We start from the raw sequence: 16,444 nt of genomic DNA, 5'->3' as shown, positions 1-16,444 counted from the left end.
AAAAAAAACACTGCCCCCTTGCGGTCAGAGGTGATAATAGCCGCAAACGTCTCCCCTGGTTATTTTGAATCGGATGACCCTGTATTTAAAAAAACAAAAACAAAAAAACAATTTAAATGTTTTATTCGCTTAGCACAGACTGTGTAGTATAATACGTTCAAATAATTACTAAAATGACGCATTTGTTATTTATGTTTTGGAATTTATATTTTCACACAATTGTAGCTGTGTCCATAAGTCACTAACAATTTGAGAATATATAAGTATTATTTTAATAATTGTTTTTAATATGTACTCAATAGTTTGTAAAATACATGGATTTCTATTACCTTTTAGAAAGTGTTTGGAAAAAAAAACACTACTACAGGATGTCAGTAATAATAAAGTGCTACAAAAACTAGTGATGTTAAATTTGTTCCGTTTACTCCATTGTTAAATCCTCTGTCTTTCTCAATTTTTCTTTCACTCCAAAATATTAAACACTTCCTCCAGCTAGAGTTCGAAAGGGCCATTTTGATCCCACAGGTGGAAAATCACACTGAACAATTAATTTACTTAAATATTAATTTAAACATTCCTTTAAGGCAGTGATTCTCAACCAGTGTGCTCTGCAGTGTGGGAAATTATCAAATTTCACTTAATTGAGCAGCAATTTATACTGAAATGATATTCTATTAGAAGGTAGAAAGTATACAATTGACAAAGGTTGGAAGCAGTGATCTGCTTTCAATGTTTAGAGAATTAGAAGTACATCCATTTTGTAGCAATTTAAAAGCAGTTGTACTAATACAAACCAAAACAAGAACAAAAGGTGGAGAAATCTTTTATTTTACATAAAAAAGGGTGCAAACTGGACTTCCCTTTAGGCGTGGAGGGAATAAAAAGTGATTTTTCATGTAGGACAAATCATAACATGAATCAAAGGAGGGGAACAGGCAACTCAATAAAAAAAAAAAGATTTATAAGGATCTTAAGCTTTTTTCAGCAAATTAAAAATTGGAAACAATAAAAATAGGAAACTTGGGTCCTTCACTCTTGAAGCCCTTGACGAACTCAAAGTACATTTTTGAAGTGACATTCATGTTTCAACACAATAATACTTATTTACAGTTTGAAGAATTCTCTTAATCATAGCTCTGGGGAAAAAAATTGTGTCGAGGGGAAATAAACTCTTGAAGCTGTACAACTAGATTTTCCACAATTTGAAAGGCGGAGGGGAAAAAATAATCAAATACAGCTTTTATATGGAATCCCAACAGAAAGAACCAAGACTACAATTGTGAAGTCTGTACAATTTACAATTCTCAAATAAGCATCACAACATTGCAGTAAATGTCACCCTCTTCTTCAAAGAAAAATACAGTAAGTCCAAGACAAATCTACAGTACAGCAACAAAGAAAAGTGCCAGAGAACCCAAAAAGTATGGCGCCATTCTTACCACTTGAACCGTCCTTAGCTTTGTGGCGCATCTTAGGATGTCACACACAACCTGAAGTCCAAAGCAACAAAACCCAGGGTGAGCTCTCGAATCAGTTGGAGAGTATATGGAATGTCTTTTTTCCCACGTTCATAAAGATGACTGGAAGCCGTAACGTCTCACAGAGCCGACAATAGACGCGTTCCCCGGGAGGCAGCGCGCTCCCTGGATAAGCCATGCGCATAATAACCAGACATCGCACTGCAGGAGGCCCACAGATGCAAAGGAAATAAAAGGGCTGTCAGGTTCACAGCACATCCTTGAAGGAAAAGGCAGGAGAGCAAAGAAAGCTCACTTCTGGAGCTGTGACAACACTTTTCCTGGCTTGCTTCCAACACTTTGCGGTAACTGAATTCAGCCACCTTACGCTGTGATTTTTATTTTTTATTAGAATAATGGTGGCCACATTTTCATATCAAGTTGGAATGAGATGGCAAACAACAAATGAACAAAAATATTCCGCTTTCCTGGCACAGGTCAAAGGCATGGACTTGTAGTAAGTAGTCTTAGGAATGGCACTAAGGGAATTCAGAATTCAGGGCAAACATGAAACCAAACAAAACAACATGAAAGGCTATTTAGTTCGGATATCCACCTCACCACTGAGAACACGTTCAACTTTTTCAGCCTGCTGCCACTGTGGCATTACTGGAGTCTGAGGTCAAAAAAGGGTTTCCAGGTGAACATCTGACGATAACCTGCCCCCAGTCTGACCAACATCACACGTCCGGTACGTGTTCCACATGGAAGGAATACCTGTCATTCAAATAGCCCATTTCCCCACTATTACGATGACTATCAGAAAAGGTCCCGTAGATGCTCATATTCAAGTACTTTCAAGAATACAACTTAAGCCTCAGGCCAGTGGTGAGGGCTAAGAACAAACCAAAAGCTATACAGTGTAAATACACGCAACGAGCATATGGATTCAGTGAGATAAGTTAGCGACATTGTATTCAAAAAGATGCGGGCGAAGGTCCACTTAACGCCACACGCAGGCCTCCAGTGAGAATGGATTCATGCAGAGGTGGAGACAGGCGGGACACGGCACACAAATAAGGAGGGGTGACAAAGCCGGCCGGGAACATGACGCAGACAACGAAAGAACCAGAGGTGGCAAATCCAAGTCCAGGAAGCAAAAACCCTGCCACAGGTTGGCTTTAGCCTCAGGTGCTAGTTAGTTAGCTAGGTAGCCATGGCGCTTGTTTACCTGCCAGGGAGTTAGTAGCTAGCTAGCTAGCTAGCACCAGGGGCCAAAGCCAAACACTGGCAGGGTTTTTACTTTCCTAGCTAGCTCCCATGGTGCTAGTTTACCTGCCAGGGAGCTAGTAGCTAGCTAGTTCGCTAGCACCAGGGGCTTAAGCAAAACAGTGGCAGGGTTTTTACTTCCTAGTTAGCTCCCATGGTGCTTGTTTAACTGTTAGGGAGCTAGTAGCTAGCTATCTAGCACCAGGGGCTAAAGCCAAACAGTGGCAGGGTTTTTACTTTCCTAGCTAGCTCCTATGGTGATAGTTTACCTCCTAGGGAGCTAGTAGCTCGCTATCTAGCGCCAGGGGCTAAAGCCAAACAGTGGCATGGTTTTTACTTTCCTAGCTAGCTCCTATGGTGATAGTTTACCTCCTAGGGAGCTAGTAGCTCGCTATCTAGCGCCAGGGGCTAAAGCCAAACAGTGGCATGGTTTTTACTTTCCTAGCTAGCTCCCAGGGGCTTAAGCAAAACAGTGGCAGGGTTTTTATTTCCTAGTTAGCTCCCATGGTGCTTGTTTACCTGTTAGGGAGCTAGTAGCTAGCTAGCATCAGGAGCTAAACCCAAACTGTGGCAATGTTTTTACTTTCTGGACCTGGGTTTGCCACCCAAAAGAAAGAACAGACGACAGAAGAACACGGGGTCAACAAATATATCAGTCATGGTCATGGTCTCAAGCTTTTTTTCACATGTTGCTACCCTTTCCTTACTCATAAAGCCATGGCTATTTGGATTGAACAAACAATTGCATTTTAAAATGTTCACATTAGCAAGACACAAAATAAAAAAATAAAAACTGTGTTAGGAGGATAGGCAAGGTGACGTACTGAGGATATTGTTTCAAGGCAGCCCTCCGTCAAATGATGCGGATACGATAACATCTCTCTCCAACAGTCGCCATCGTCGAGCGTTGCTTTGCAGTGCGGGGGCGGGGCATCAGGCTGGAATCCATCAAGAGTCGCTCACAGTCCACAACTTTGGGCTTTTTTTTTTTTTTAAACATTTAACCCCTCAAACTGCTGCCAGCCTAACAACCATCAGATCAATGAGGTGCTTGTTTGGGGTTAAGGCAGAGAACAGTAGTGTTGAGAAGCTCCAAAGCAACTACTGGAGCAGCGTCCATTTCTTAACACCAAATTAGTTTTGGTCTCACCTTTGAACCTTCCCATGCACAGAACAAATTTGATAAATGCTCCAAAGTCATTTACTTTTTGGTTCATACATTCAGCGTGTATGTGGGGGAATTAGTAAGGAAACTGGTGGCAACCAAGAGATAAATATCATAAATAGTTTCTTCTTCCAGCCCAACTCCAAGTGTTCACAAAACAGGACGAGAGTCTGGAGGGTTGTAGTGTGTCCAGAGGGGTACTTTGACCTCGGAGCCGGAGCGCAGATCCTCTGACGAGAATGTGTGTGTGTGTTCTCCTGTGCTCTCTGGTCCCCACGATGCACCTCTTTGGAGGCAGAAAGTGCAGGAGCTAATGCAAAGCGTTTTCGGCTCTTGGCTTCTCGTGTGTCATGCTTTACATTCAGTCCCACGTCAGGAATACCCCCAAAAAGGGAGCTTTCATCAAAAAGAGTTAGCGACGGGGAAATGAAAATACGATTTAGCCAGTTAACAATCAATCATGAACCACAGAAGGAAAAAAAAGACGCCGAAAAGAGAAAAATGCATCTTGAACAAAATGATGCTTTGCAAAAGTTCCAACAAAATGTTAGCCCGCACATCCTGGATGAAAAAAAAAAATAATGATTCCCAGCAAATGACCAAAGCGTAAAAAAAAATACCCAAACATTTCACAGGTCCTTTCAGAAAACGCTTCCATCAAGAGCTCTCTCCTTTTCCCGCGCTTGTCTTCTGAACGGAACCTCACTGACTTGTGTCAGCACAATCAAGCGAGCCAGAAGGTTTCAGTCTGCTCATCATTTGTGTCGCGCTGTGTTCTTCTTCCGTTTTCGCCTGAAGAAGCAGCAGCACCTGCAGACACAGACACACATTACACTGGAAATTAAGGCAGAGTTCTTATATTGGCACGATAGATGGACACAACTCTTAATCCGTCATCCAGGGGTTGGGCAAGAACCTTCCGTCCCTCTCAATCCTACTTCCTAATTTTAGGATATTTTGGCTTCCGAATTTGTGCCAACAGTTGAGGGAGGCCCTTTTCTGTTCCAGCACGATTACTGGCCAGTACGCAAGGCAAGGTCCATTAAGTGGCATATGACTTAGCACAGAAGCCTGACTTCAAAGCCATTAATCACTTTTGGGATGAACTACAAGAACTCCAACTGAGAAATACTTTTGTCCATAAAGTGCATGCTGAAAATTGCAATGCTTACTGGCTTATTTTCTTCAAAATTTCTTAGAAACCTAATGTAAACAAGTGGGGGGGAAAAAAAGCAGTTTGTCCGAGGGAAAGAATGTGGAGGAGTGCACACAAAGAGCCAAGACACGATGAGCCAGTGGTTCACTAAATACACACAAAGACAACAAAGCTGTAAATTAGGACGACTGGGTCCTCGTATTATAATCAAGTAACAAAAGTTTTAACTCTTTATCTGGAGTCAAGCCTTGCAAACAGGACAGCATCTTCTGATGCTTTCAAAGTTGCCACTCTCACGAGTTTGTGTAAGATTCTAAACCCAACGAGTGGGTTGCGCCCAGCCTAGGCTGATCCACTCCCTGTCCCATGAGCCTGAAGTAGACGAGCAGCGAGGGACTCACCACAGGTTGAGCATTTTCACGCAGCTACAGAAGAGAGAACACAAAGAGTTGGAAAGACAAAAGAAAGATAGATTAATACAGCAAGAACATGATGATGATGAGAATAGAGCACGTGCAACACACACATGCACACATGGACAAGCAAAGTGGGGAGCTTTGAGGGAGAAAGGTACGAGGAACTAGACCAGTTGCTAGTTCTGGATTGGTTGCGGAGTATCAGGAAGTTGATGTTATTGTATTATATTCAGAATCCACAGGAACGTTTGACTTTCACAATCTGTCGATTGGTCGATAGAGGACAAACACCTTCACCCACACAACCAATTCCTCTTCTTGTCAATTTCAAAATCTTGTCACTTTGTCTTGCTGCCAGGATGTTACGCTGATGACGTCGGCGCTGCCGCCATCGCAATCTCACTAAAATACCCTGTGGTGGAAACACTTTAGCGGGGAACCACGGACTTCCCAGGACAGTCCAGAGACAAATTCTCTCTCCTGAATGTTCTGGGTCATCCCCCGCGCCTCTTGTCAGTAAGTCATGCCTGAAACACGTCCAGGAGGCAACCTAAACAGATGCCCGGGCCACCTCATCTGGCTCCTCGCAACGTGGAGGCTCAACCCGGATGACCGAACTTCTCACCCCATCTCGAAGGGAGAGCCCAGACACCCTGCGGAGGAAACTCATTTTGGCCGCTTGCATCCAGGAGCTTTTTTTTTTTGGTCAGGAACCACAACTCTTGACCATAAGTGAAAGTAGGAACGTAGATTGATCGTTACAATCCATTGCTTCGCCTTTCGGCATGGCTCCTTCCTCACCACGACAGAATGATACAGAGACCACATCATAGAAGACGCTTCACTGATCCGCCTGTCAATCTCCAGCTCCCCAACTCAAAGCGGGCACTCAACCCTTTTGCAACTGAGGACCATGGTCTCAGATTTGGAGGTGTTGATTTTCATCCCAACCACTTCACACTTAGGTGTGAACCACTCCAGTGAGAGTTGGATATAGAAGCAAATAGTACCACATCTGCCAAAAAGCATTGATACAATACTGAGGTCATAGAACCGGACTCCCTCAACACCTCAAGCTGCGCCTAGAAATTTTGTCAAAGGTTATCAGTAAAACGGATAACATAAGGCTGCCTGAGCGGACGCTAACCCTCATTGAAAGTGACTCCGACTTACTGTCAGCAGTGTGGGCCAAACTCTTGCATGCAAGCGCTGACCCGCAGCACTCCCTGAGGGACACGATCAAACGCCTTCTCCAAGTCCACAAAACGTATGTCAACTGGTTGGGTGAACTTCGATGCAAGAACGCAAACAAGGGTGTGGAGTTGGTCCACTGTTCCATGGCAGGAACGAAACCACACTGCTCTTGCTAAATCAATCAATTCAAAATCCTGACGGACCCTCCTCTCCACCACCCCTGAATAGACCTTACCAGGGTAGGCTGAGGAGTGCGATCCCTCTATAGTTGGAACACACCCATAAAAAGACGGTCCCACCACCTCGATCTGCCAATCCAGTGGCACTGTCACAGATGTCACCGCGATATTGTAGAGGCAACCAGGACAGCCCCACAACACACCTCTTGCCTTTAAGAATTCTGTGCGGATCTCATCCACCCCCGAGGCTTTGCCACTGAGGACGTTTTTAACCATCTTGGTGACCCCAGAAATAGGAGAGCCCAGATCAGAGTCCCCAGACTCTGGTTTCTCAAAGGAAGGCATGTCGGTGGAATTGAGGAGGTCTTTGAAGTGTTCTCCTCATCCACTTACAAAATCCCGAGTCATTTTCCATGTGAGTGAGCATTGAAATCCCCCAGCAGAACGAGTGGGGGCGCTCTCCAGCACACCATCCAAAGACTCCAAAAACAGTCAGGACCTGTCCCCCCCACCCGAAGGGGGGAGGGAGGCTACTCTCTCAGGATCTCATCCAATGGGGTGAACCCTAAGGTACCATCGCCAAACTGGAAGCAATAATTATGCCCACACCTGCTTGACGCCTTTCAACGTGGGCTACTCCAGAGTGGAAGAGAGTCCAACCCCTCTCGAGAGGGCTGGTACCAAAGCCCAAGATGTGTGTGTGGGTGGCCCAACTATTCCTAGTCGGAACTTCTCTGCCTCTCACACCAGCAGGGGCTCCTTCCCTGCCAAGGAGGTGACATTCCATGTCCCCAGAGCTAACCAATGTCGTCAGGGATCAGACCGCCAAGGTTCCCGGGTGCAGGCCCGGTCACAACGGGCTTGCTAGCGAGCCCCATCAGCAGGCCTTGCTCCGCATCCGGGGAAGGGAAATCATGGACCAATGTTTTTAATCATCATAAAACCAGGTGTAACGCTTCAAATCTAAACTGTAGATGGAGGCCGATGGAAAAGTAACTTGAGTTTACGTTGCATCTGCATCAATTCAGTTTCTACAATCAAGTCTTCAATACATCATTCCTGAAAATGCTTTTGGATCATCCTGTGATGACATAATCCTCTCTTTAATGCCCTTTCCAACCTAACCAAGCACCTGCACTCCCCCATCATGGTAAATTTTGGTGGAATGCCAAGGTATGTTAAAAATGGGTCTATTATTGACAACGGAGTCTGATTCACTGCATCATATAAGGAAATATCCAATAAAGCATCCGTGGAAAGTACTGACACTCCAGTACTGTGTGGGACGTATGGATGAGAGTCAACAGTAAAAGACAGTCAGGAAGAAAAGCAAAAGGCTTGGAATTATGTGTAGTAATTATTGATATGTATCTACAATACAAATGATCTAAATGGTGATGAACACTTGGGTGTTGAGCTGTTTAATCCGATACAGAAAGCCGTGGAATTTTCTGGCAATTCATCGTTTACAGCATTGATCGTCATCATCAATTTGTACGAAACGGCAACCCGGAAGTTGAGGACCACTGTTCTAAGGCATATTGCGCATGACTTGCTATTCACATTAAGACACAGATTAACTTCTAAAATATAGTGTTGCATTGTGCAGATGTCGTTGACAATGTGTAGAAATTAGGTATGGGCCGATTCTGACGGTATGATACCCGTCAAGCACAAATATTAGGGCATCACAGTATTGAAATTACAGCGCTAAAATAACAATCAATGAAATATTTGGGTAAATAATAACAGCATTTCTTTCCATTAAATGCAATATTTTATTTTTTGACAAAATATAGAATATTGGTACAGAAGAAGCGTATACCATGTTAAGTTTAAATAAATATATATATTTTTAGGACAATGCACATTAATCAGTGCCTCTTTCGTCTTGCTCCCTCCCTCCTCCTCCGTGCGTAACTGCTTACCCCTCCCCTCTCTGTTTGTCGAGAAGGAGAAAAAAAGTTCCATGGAGGTAAATCACTTCAAAGAGGCTGCTTGTTTGCTGAACTCTGCAAGCAGCCATTCATATAGTGATCGGCTTAGAATTCCCCTCGCACTTATTAGCGGTTATTCCAACCTTGACTTTTTAAAACCAACTGTCAAACCAGTAATCGGCCCATGCCTAGTAGAAATGTGTGCAATTCATTTCACTGTTAATTAACTGGCAGCACGGGTTCAGGTGGGTTCAGCTTCCTAGTGGCGCTATTAAAGTACCTTCCAGCAACGACGCCAATCATCATAAACAAGTGTCAATGGATACCAATGGAGGATGGCTCGTCATTAGACAAAAATACAAACACATGCAAATTTATGTGATTTATAAGAACTAAATCACCTTTTGTTGAATCTTTGTGTCCAGTCCAAAATGATTGAGACACCAATGTAATATGTAATTTACTTAAATGCAGGTCAGCCAATTATTTTATTTTTTTAGGTTGATAGATTTCATTTTAGTATTTTGTGCACCAGTGCTTCAGGAAGATGTGTACTAAGACTAAAATGAAAACCTCCGTCTTCACCTGATTGCTGTCTTGCGTCTTCAAAAAAAAAAGTAGAATCACATGAAAATGTGATGGACAAATAGTCAAAGATGAGCAAGCCACACAGTCAAACAAGATACAAGCGAGATGAAGGGTGTCACAATTCCACAGCATGGCAAAGGGGAGCAGGAGGGAAGCAAAAAGAGGTGGAGAGGAAGAGCGGGAAAGAGGAGGCAGCAGAAGGAAGAGGAGAAGAGGTGCGGCTGCATGACACATACTTGGCCTCGTCCACCACTTCCACCTCTGCCTGGGCGGTGATCGGCGCATTGGAATGAGCGGCTAGTGGGTCGTCAGCATTCAGCTCCCCGTTGGTTGAACTGACCACCTGTGGCACATACACACGCATCTTCACATCACGTCCGTCTGCTTGTACTCCCGACCGCACAGCAACTACAAGTTTACATGTTTGCCAGCATCAGTGTGAACGCAGCAGTGATTTCAGCGGGTGAGGAAAATGCAACATTGTGACCGCACTACGTTCACTGTATGGACACGTGCCAGTCTCACAGTAGCAAAGAGCAAACCGCACATCAATAACACAAAAGGCACACGACATTAATGGGCAGATGAGATTACTGAAAGTTTCACAGATTCAGAAGTGGTTCTAATTCATGACAAAAAAATAATGTCAGTCTGGTGTGTCTCACTACAGTATGTGCATGAACACTTTTATTCTACATTTTGTACAGCACTAACGGGTATTTGCATTAGTGCTGTCACTATTGAATATTGTAATATTTTGTAATACTAGTCTGATTTATTTTAATTTTGAATTAAAGCGTATTACAAAAACATATTTTTATTATTTTTTTTAAGCATCAGGGGCTAAAGCACAAACTGTGGTAGGATTTTTACTTTCTGGACCTGAATATTGCACCTCACAAGTTACATTTACTTGAGTAACTTCTTAAAAAAAAAAAGTACTTCTAAGAGTAGTTTACCACAAAATACTTTTTACTTTTACTTGAGTAGATGAGTGAAGATAAAACGCTACTCTTACTCTGCTCTATTGGGCTACACTAGAGTTGTTACCCGCCGCCCCATTCATACATTAGATTTACTATATTTTCACGAAAGCGCTCCGCTTGACTGACTTTGTGGGAGTATTTCCGTGGACACCTTGCTTTTATACTGGAAATGTGGCCCTGGTTGAAGACTGGCAGGCATGATGAGAACCCGAAAGAGTCAACTGAAAGCTGATGTCTTTCAGTGCCGAGCAAGTGTCTGCTTGCACTGTTGCTCGAGCTCCAAAAGTTATTTCAAATTTTATTTTATGATTTTAGTCAGATTTCCATCCAACTGTTTTGAATTTTTAAAGCGACTTTACTGAAAATGCGCAAAACGAACATGCGACTTATGCCCGTTTCTATCTGTTCTTCTTTTGCGAATATTGAGAGGGGACTCCGCCGCTGTAGGTGGTGGTATACACTATAGAGTTGTGGTCCACCAGTAATTTAAAAGGAGAAGAAGAATACCAGGCAGCGACTGCGCAGTGCGATGATGTCGTAGGAGTTTGCTTTTGTAATTCCTGATGAACCGTAGCGTTTCTTTGCTGTTTTCCATCTAAAATAGCATTAATATTCTTCTTCAATTAATTCCAAAAATATTTTTGTTTTGTTGCTCCACCAAACATATCTTACTTTATCGTACAACATTGCTTTGGGACTACAAATGTACGTGCGGCGTGTATCTGGTCTAGTCAGCAGTTATTCACAAAACCTGTTTTCATAGCCAAAATTCGCATTTTCCTTTTTTCGATACGCTTCTAAGCGTAAAAACTTTTTTTTTGTGAATTTTGGGCCCTTTTTTTGGGGGGAATTTCTAACGATTCCATTCAGTTTTATTTTATTTTCGCTTTTCTTGAAAATTTGAATAAAAATGGGTGGATCATGGATGGAAACCCAACTATTGTTTTAAAAAAATAAATAAATCAGACATCATGTTCAAGCAGTTACTCAGTACTCAAGTATTGTTTTCAGCAAATACTTTTTTTTTTTTTACTTGTGCTCGAGAGATTTTTTTATGACTACTTTTTACTTTTACATGAGTAATATTATTTTGAAGTAACGCTACTCTTACTTGAGAATTTTTTTGGGCTACTCTACCCCACCTCTGGTCACAGACGTCTTTTAGACATTTGAAGGTTTAATCACATCATGTGTGCTGAATTCCTGTATTTGCATATATGCCACCAATATGTATGCGCAAAATGAACTGCATGGCAAACACAAACCTGGTCTGGCTAGTAAATCAGAAATCAACTCTGTGCCTGTGTTGTAAACCTTTCAGTAAGTCAGGCCCTTAGTATTTGAAATTCAGCAGACTAGGTAGTAAATAACTATGGAAGAGGATTAGGGCCAGTGAAGAGAGACAAAAAAAGTTTGGCAGGATTCTGACTTTATTCTCAGAGGATTCTGACTTTAATCTAAGAATTCTGAGAATTAAGTCAGAATTCTGACTTTAAAGACAGAATTCTGAGAATAAAGTGAGAATTGTGACTTTAAAGTGAGAATTGTGACAATTTTCACTTTAAAGTGAGAATTCTGTAATTAAAGTGAGAATTCTCACTTTAAAGTGAGAATCTTGCCAAACCTTTTTTCTCTCTTTACTGGGCATAATCCTCTTCTGAATATAACCAACGTAAAAGTGTAAAAATGGCAGTCAAACAGTACTCACTCGCGACACGCGCAAGACTTTAGCATACTCAAATAGAGAACAGATCGGTCACCATGAAACCGCTTCATGTTTTGCTTTTTATTTGGCTTGTATTACCTTGAATTCGTTTCAAAAGAAGAGCCAGCCAATGACAAGAGGCGTGTTAAGAAAATAACTGTTGAAAGAGTATAATATTCTCTAGGCTCCACAAAATAATAGTCACATTCAACTCTTTCTGTCTCCGGCATGGAAAGTTCCCTAGCTTTTGCATTACGCATATTAATGGTTTTGTTTGTTTATACTTCTACATTTAAAAAAAAATCAGTCAGTGACATGACGTATTACTTCCTCCTTGTTAATCATTAAAGTGTGCTTAAACATTGTTGTAACACAAGTATTTGCGCTAGAATGCTCATTATGGATGAAATATAAACATAAGATGGCAATAATTTGACCCTCCAACCATTTCCCACGGTTTCTTGCTTTGAATCTGCAAAAAAGTCTCGGAGGTCAACAAGCATTCCGGAATGCATTGTAATCAAATGTTCCTCTTTAAGACCATTTCAGATGTACAGCAAGCGCACATGCACTAATTCAGGTCACCCTGCCATGCACGAAGCTTCGTGTTTTCATGAGGCACGCAAAATATGCTGAGTTCAAAGTCTGCTGCTAGATGGCATCATCACCGTCTGTGGGGCGGGGCACCATGAGGACATGCAGATGGTGGTGTGGGAAACAAACATTCACCAGCAAAGGGTACAAAAGTCTGGGAGAAGAGCATGACCATAAATCTGTCTCATACACCTCAATCCATGCATCAGACACAATTGACTGTAAATGCAGTAAGCTCACATCATTTGTGATCAATTTTGAGCGATAACTTTGTTTCAGTTTATGGGGACAAATTGTCAGTGAAATTGCTTTAAAAAGTTGGATGATCATTTTCATTCGAATTGGGAATTCTGTTCAATTATCAGAATGGCAAATGTACAAAGGAAATTTGCACTGATATAAGAAAGTATTAGGTGCTTCTTATACACAGGCCACCTGTACACTTGATACAATGTCATAAGGTGCTACAAGACAGGTGTGAGGCCTGAGACCTGGACAGGGTGGCCTGGCTGATCAGGTAAGGGGTGTATACCTGCACTGAGCCCCCATGCCTGTCCGCTGCTAGGTGGGAGGTCAGGTAGGAGGAGTTTGCTTGGCGAGTGGGCTGCACCTCCCACGCTCCTCGTCGATCAGAGGCCGCTGTCTGCTCGGGAGTCGGGAGGGGACGCCAAGTGACCAGAGGAGAAGTGGGTTGTTGGGAGTGCAATGAGAGAAGGAGGGGTGATGGAATAGTTGCATTAGGAAAGATGGGTATTCGAGTGGGCCAGGCCAAGTTCATGCAAAGCACCATGGAAATTGGAGAACAAAAACGCAAGTAAATAATAGTCAAACCAAACCAAGCAAGGCTTATTGTCAGCCAGAAAAACCGAAACAAATGTGCCCAAGACCAAAAGAAGTGTCTAAAATCTCTTCTGTTTACGTAAAAGATCAAATTAAAAATCTCACTAAACCAACAATCAACCATTTACTGTGTTTCAGACAACAAAAATTAACTCATTCACTCCCAGCCATTTTGACCACAGCAACCCCCCCTTCGCTCCCGGCTGTTTTACTGGATTTTGCAAGAATATTGTTTTCTATTACAACAAAAACATGGAGCCTACCAAAAGAAAGATTAAGTCTCTTCTTTCATCAAGACAAAAAAAAAGTGTATTGTGTAAGTGTAAGTTTCATCATTATTCACAAATCTGTTTTAAACTGTGGGGAAAACAGCTTGTTTGCAACATGGCCCTGGTTGATTTCTTATACTCTGCTCCCACCCGCTGGCCGTTTTTGTAATAACTGCCATTGCTTCAAGCATTCTCTTCAGTTCAGGGCTGCATCAAAGCCTTTTGTAAGCTCTAGCATAAAAAAAAACATATAAATACATTTTGGGGAGCATGGGCTAATATATGAAATAGAACTGATTTATGCGTTTTTGGGAGCAAATGCGTTAAATGGTCACAAAGACTTTTTTTTTTTTTACCAAAATAAACAATGACAGAGTGGTCAAATTTCGAACTCATTTCGATTCTTGACAGCCATCTAACCGGTTTTAATCCTCCACTCCACTCAAATTGTACTTTTAAACTATACTACTGTCACATTATATAGAAAATGCTTGAAAAAACATACATACTTAAATTGGTTTGAAATGAGCTATTTAACAGTTACACAATGTAAGCTTATCTTTCTGTGTTCACATAAAACAGATTTAAAAAGTAAATAAGAACATTTTATGGGAGGGGAAAAGACAATTCCTTGATATCCCCTTTCTTTTTTTAAAATACCTTCTTTCACACATACAATTGAGATATTTATGTCTTGCTTCAGCACTCAAGGCACATACTGTAGTTCATTTACTTTAAAAGGTAGATCATACATGATGTACATACATCAATATTAAGTCAACACAGTTCTACTCCAAACTTTAATTGAAGCCTTCTAGTTTCTGAATGGATATTGGCGGATCAATGTGTACACTTTCATACCTGATTTCGTATTGGTGGGTGTGCTGAGGTGCGGTCTCTGTGAGGATGGCTCTCTCTTGTGACTGCAGAAGCCCCAGAGTCTATATGTACAGATCCCACTGGTGTGGGCTACAACAAACGACAACTCATAAACACGTGTCACGTTCAATTTTCCCCAGTTGACGTGTGTTACTTACTATCTGTCTGCCAACCCAGTCGTACGTGTAGTCGAAGGTGTATCCTTTGCGCTCAAACAATTCGGTGAATAAAGTCCTCAAATATTCATAGTCGGGCTTTTCAAAGAAGTCCAGCCGTCTTACATATCGCAGGTAGGTGGCCATCTCCTCTGAATGAAACACAATCCCAGGGTATGAATTCAAGATCACCAACAGAACTTGGAGCCGACACGATGTTTATACATAATATCGACAAAAATGCCAATTATGATGAACATTTGACAGATTCGCAGCTTGGTGGATGAGCATTACACGGGTGAACTGTGCAAAATACCTGGGAAGTTCTCGCACAGGACCTCGATGGGAGTGTTTCGTTTAGTGTCTCCGATCTTTTGGTATCGCTCTTTCAGTGTGTCCGCCTGCAGAAGATCCAACATACATACGGCATGTGACAAGAAGCAGATTACTGGAGAGGAATAATGGATGGATGAGAAAACAAATGTACGTTGCAACCCGGCACACCTACATAAAACACTTCTGTCAGTGGGATTTGTTTCCATTCTTTTTTGAGGCTCTTTTCAAGTTGACTTCAAAAGGTTTGCTCTTCCCACCATTCCCCTCCAAGCATTCATGCAGTTATAGGCCTTGTTTGTGCACTGGGGCCTTCCTTAAATCGCTATTGTAGTAAGAAGGATAGAATTGCCCCAATTAATTTTTTGGGGTAGTACAATAAAGATTTTCAGTGTTTTATAGTGCCTGCTGTATTCTGTGTTATTAATTGATTTATATTTATTTTACTTACTTATTCACTTACCTAGTTTTTGTTATCATTTAATTATTAATTTATTTACTTATCCACTTATTATATCTATTAATTTTATGTTAATTTATTTAACTTGTTAAAGTATTTATTGTTTTACCTGTCTTAATTCCATGACAAATTTGTACTCCATATACAGCACTTCGTATGCAGCGATTGCTGTTTTAAAATGTTTTTTTTTTTACAAAAAATTGAGTTGAATTAAGTTTCTGGTGTACTCCAATTGCTGATTAATTAGCTGACACAGTGTTTGGGTCCATTTAGGATAATGATGTATTTTCAAAACAGTGACTCATAATTGTATTGTATTGTATTCAAACAAAATCTCTTCTTGAATACAGACATTTACAGCCTGATTATGTCAGCACTGCGGATGAGTACATTTAAACTAGGGATGCCGATTATTATTTGACGTCATACAGATAAACCAGATAATAAAGAAATCTGCCGATAACAGAGGTGGCAAACAGGTCCAGAAAGTAAAAACCCTGCCACAGTATGGCTTTAAGCCTCAGTTAGCAGTTTACCTGCTGCTAGGGAGCTAGTAGCCAGCTAGCTAGCACCAGGGGCTAATAGACATGCCACGTTGGTCCATCTGTTGTGGCTCAAGTTGTGCCCAACTCCTCACCCCCTCCCCTCTCCTATGGTAGTGTTGCATATTTGTGACATCATAATGCGCGCAACCTCCTGTTCACAGAAGATGCATCATGGCGACATGGGCAGTCGTCAGTGTGGGCTTTCTTTACTGTGTCTCCCCAAAATGTTATCTTCGCAGTTTTTTGTTGCATTTTTAAAACATGACTGTTTTGTTTTGGCAAACTCAAAATGAGTTACCGTTTGTCTTCGAAGCAGT

General features: G+C 41.7%; 2 protein-coding genes across 6 annotated transcripts in view; both read right to left on the bottom strand.

The window, feature by feature from the left end:
- Positions 1-9, bottom strand: part of rps17 (ribosomal protein S17) — a 1,176-nt gene extending 1,167 nt beyond the window's left edge. Inside the window, exon 1 of the mRNA XM_077563777.1 lies at positions 1-9. This exon is cut by the window's left edge and continues 87 nt beyond it. The gene's annotated coding sequence lies outside the window, so the exon portion shown is untranslated.
- Positions 10-807: 798 nt separating this feature from the next.
- Positions 808-16,444, bottom strand: part of csnk1g1 (casein kinase 1, gamma 1) — a 39,725-nt gene continuing 24,088 nt past the window's right edge. For 2 of the 5 annotated variants that reach the window (XM_077563339.1, XM_077563338.1), the window contains exons 8-14: positions 15,106-15,190; positions 14,793-14,941; positions 14,617-14,724; positions 13,179-13,289; positions 9,598-9,704; positions 5,449-5,472; positions 808-4,701 (exon numbers count right to left, since the gene is read on the bottom strand). In XM_077563339.1, the coding sequence (XP_077419465.1) occupies positions 4,647-4,701; positions 5,449-5,472; positions 9,598-9,704; positions 13,179-13,289; positions 14,617-14,724; positions 14,793-14,941; positions 15,106-15,190 (639 nt within the window). In that variant the 3' untranslated portion in view covers positions 808-4,646. The remainder of the gene's footprint in view (positions 4,702-5,448; positions 5,473-9,597; positions 9,705-13,178; positions 13,290-14,616; positions 14,725-14,792; positions 14,942-15,105; positions 15,191-16,444) is intronic. The other 3 variants (XM_077563340.1, XM_077563341.1, XM_077563342.1) reach the window with 3 other exon arrangements.

Source organism: Vanacampus margaritifer, chromosome 4 (genome assembly GCF_051991255.1).
Source record: "Vanacampus margaritifer isolate UIUO_Vmar chromosome 4, RoL_Vmar_1.0, whole genome shotgun sequence".
NCBI lineage: Eukaryota > Metazoa > Chordata > Actinopteri > Syngnathiformes > Syngnathidae > Vanacampus > Vanacampus margaritifer.
The sequence above is the reverse complement of the archived record's forward strand: the minus strand, read 5'-3'. Positions and strand labels throughout refer to the sequence as shown.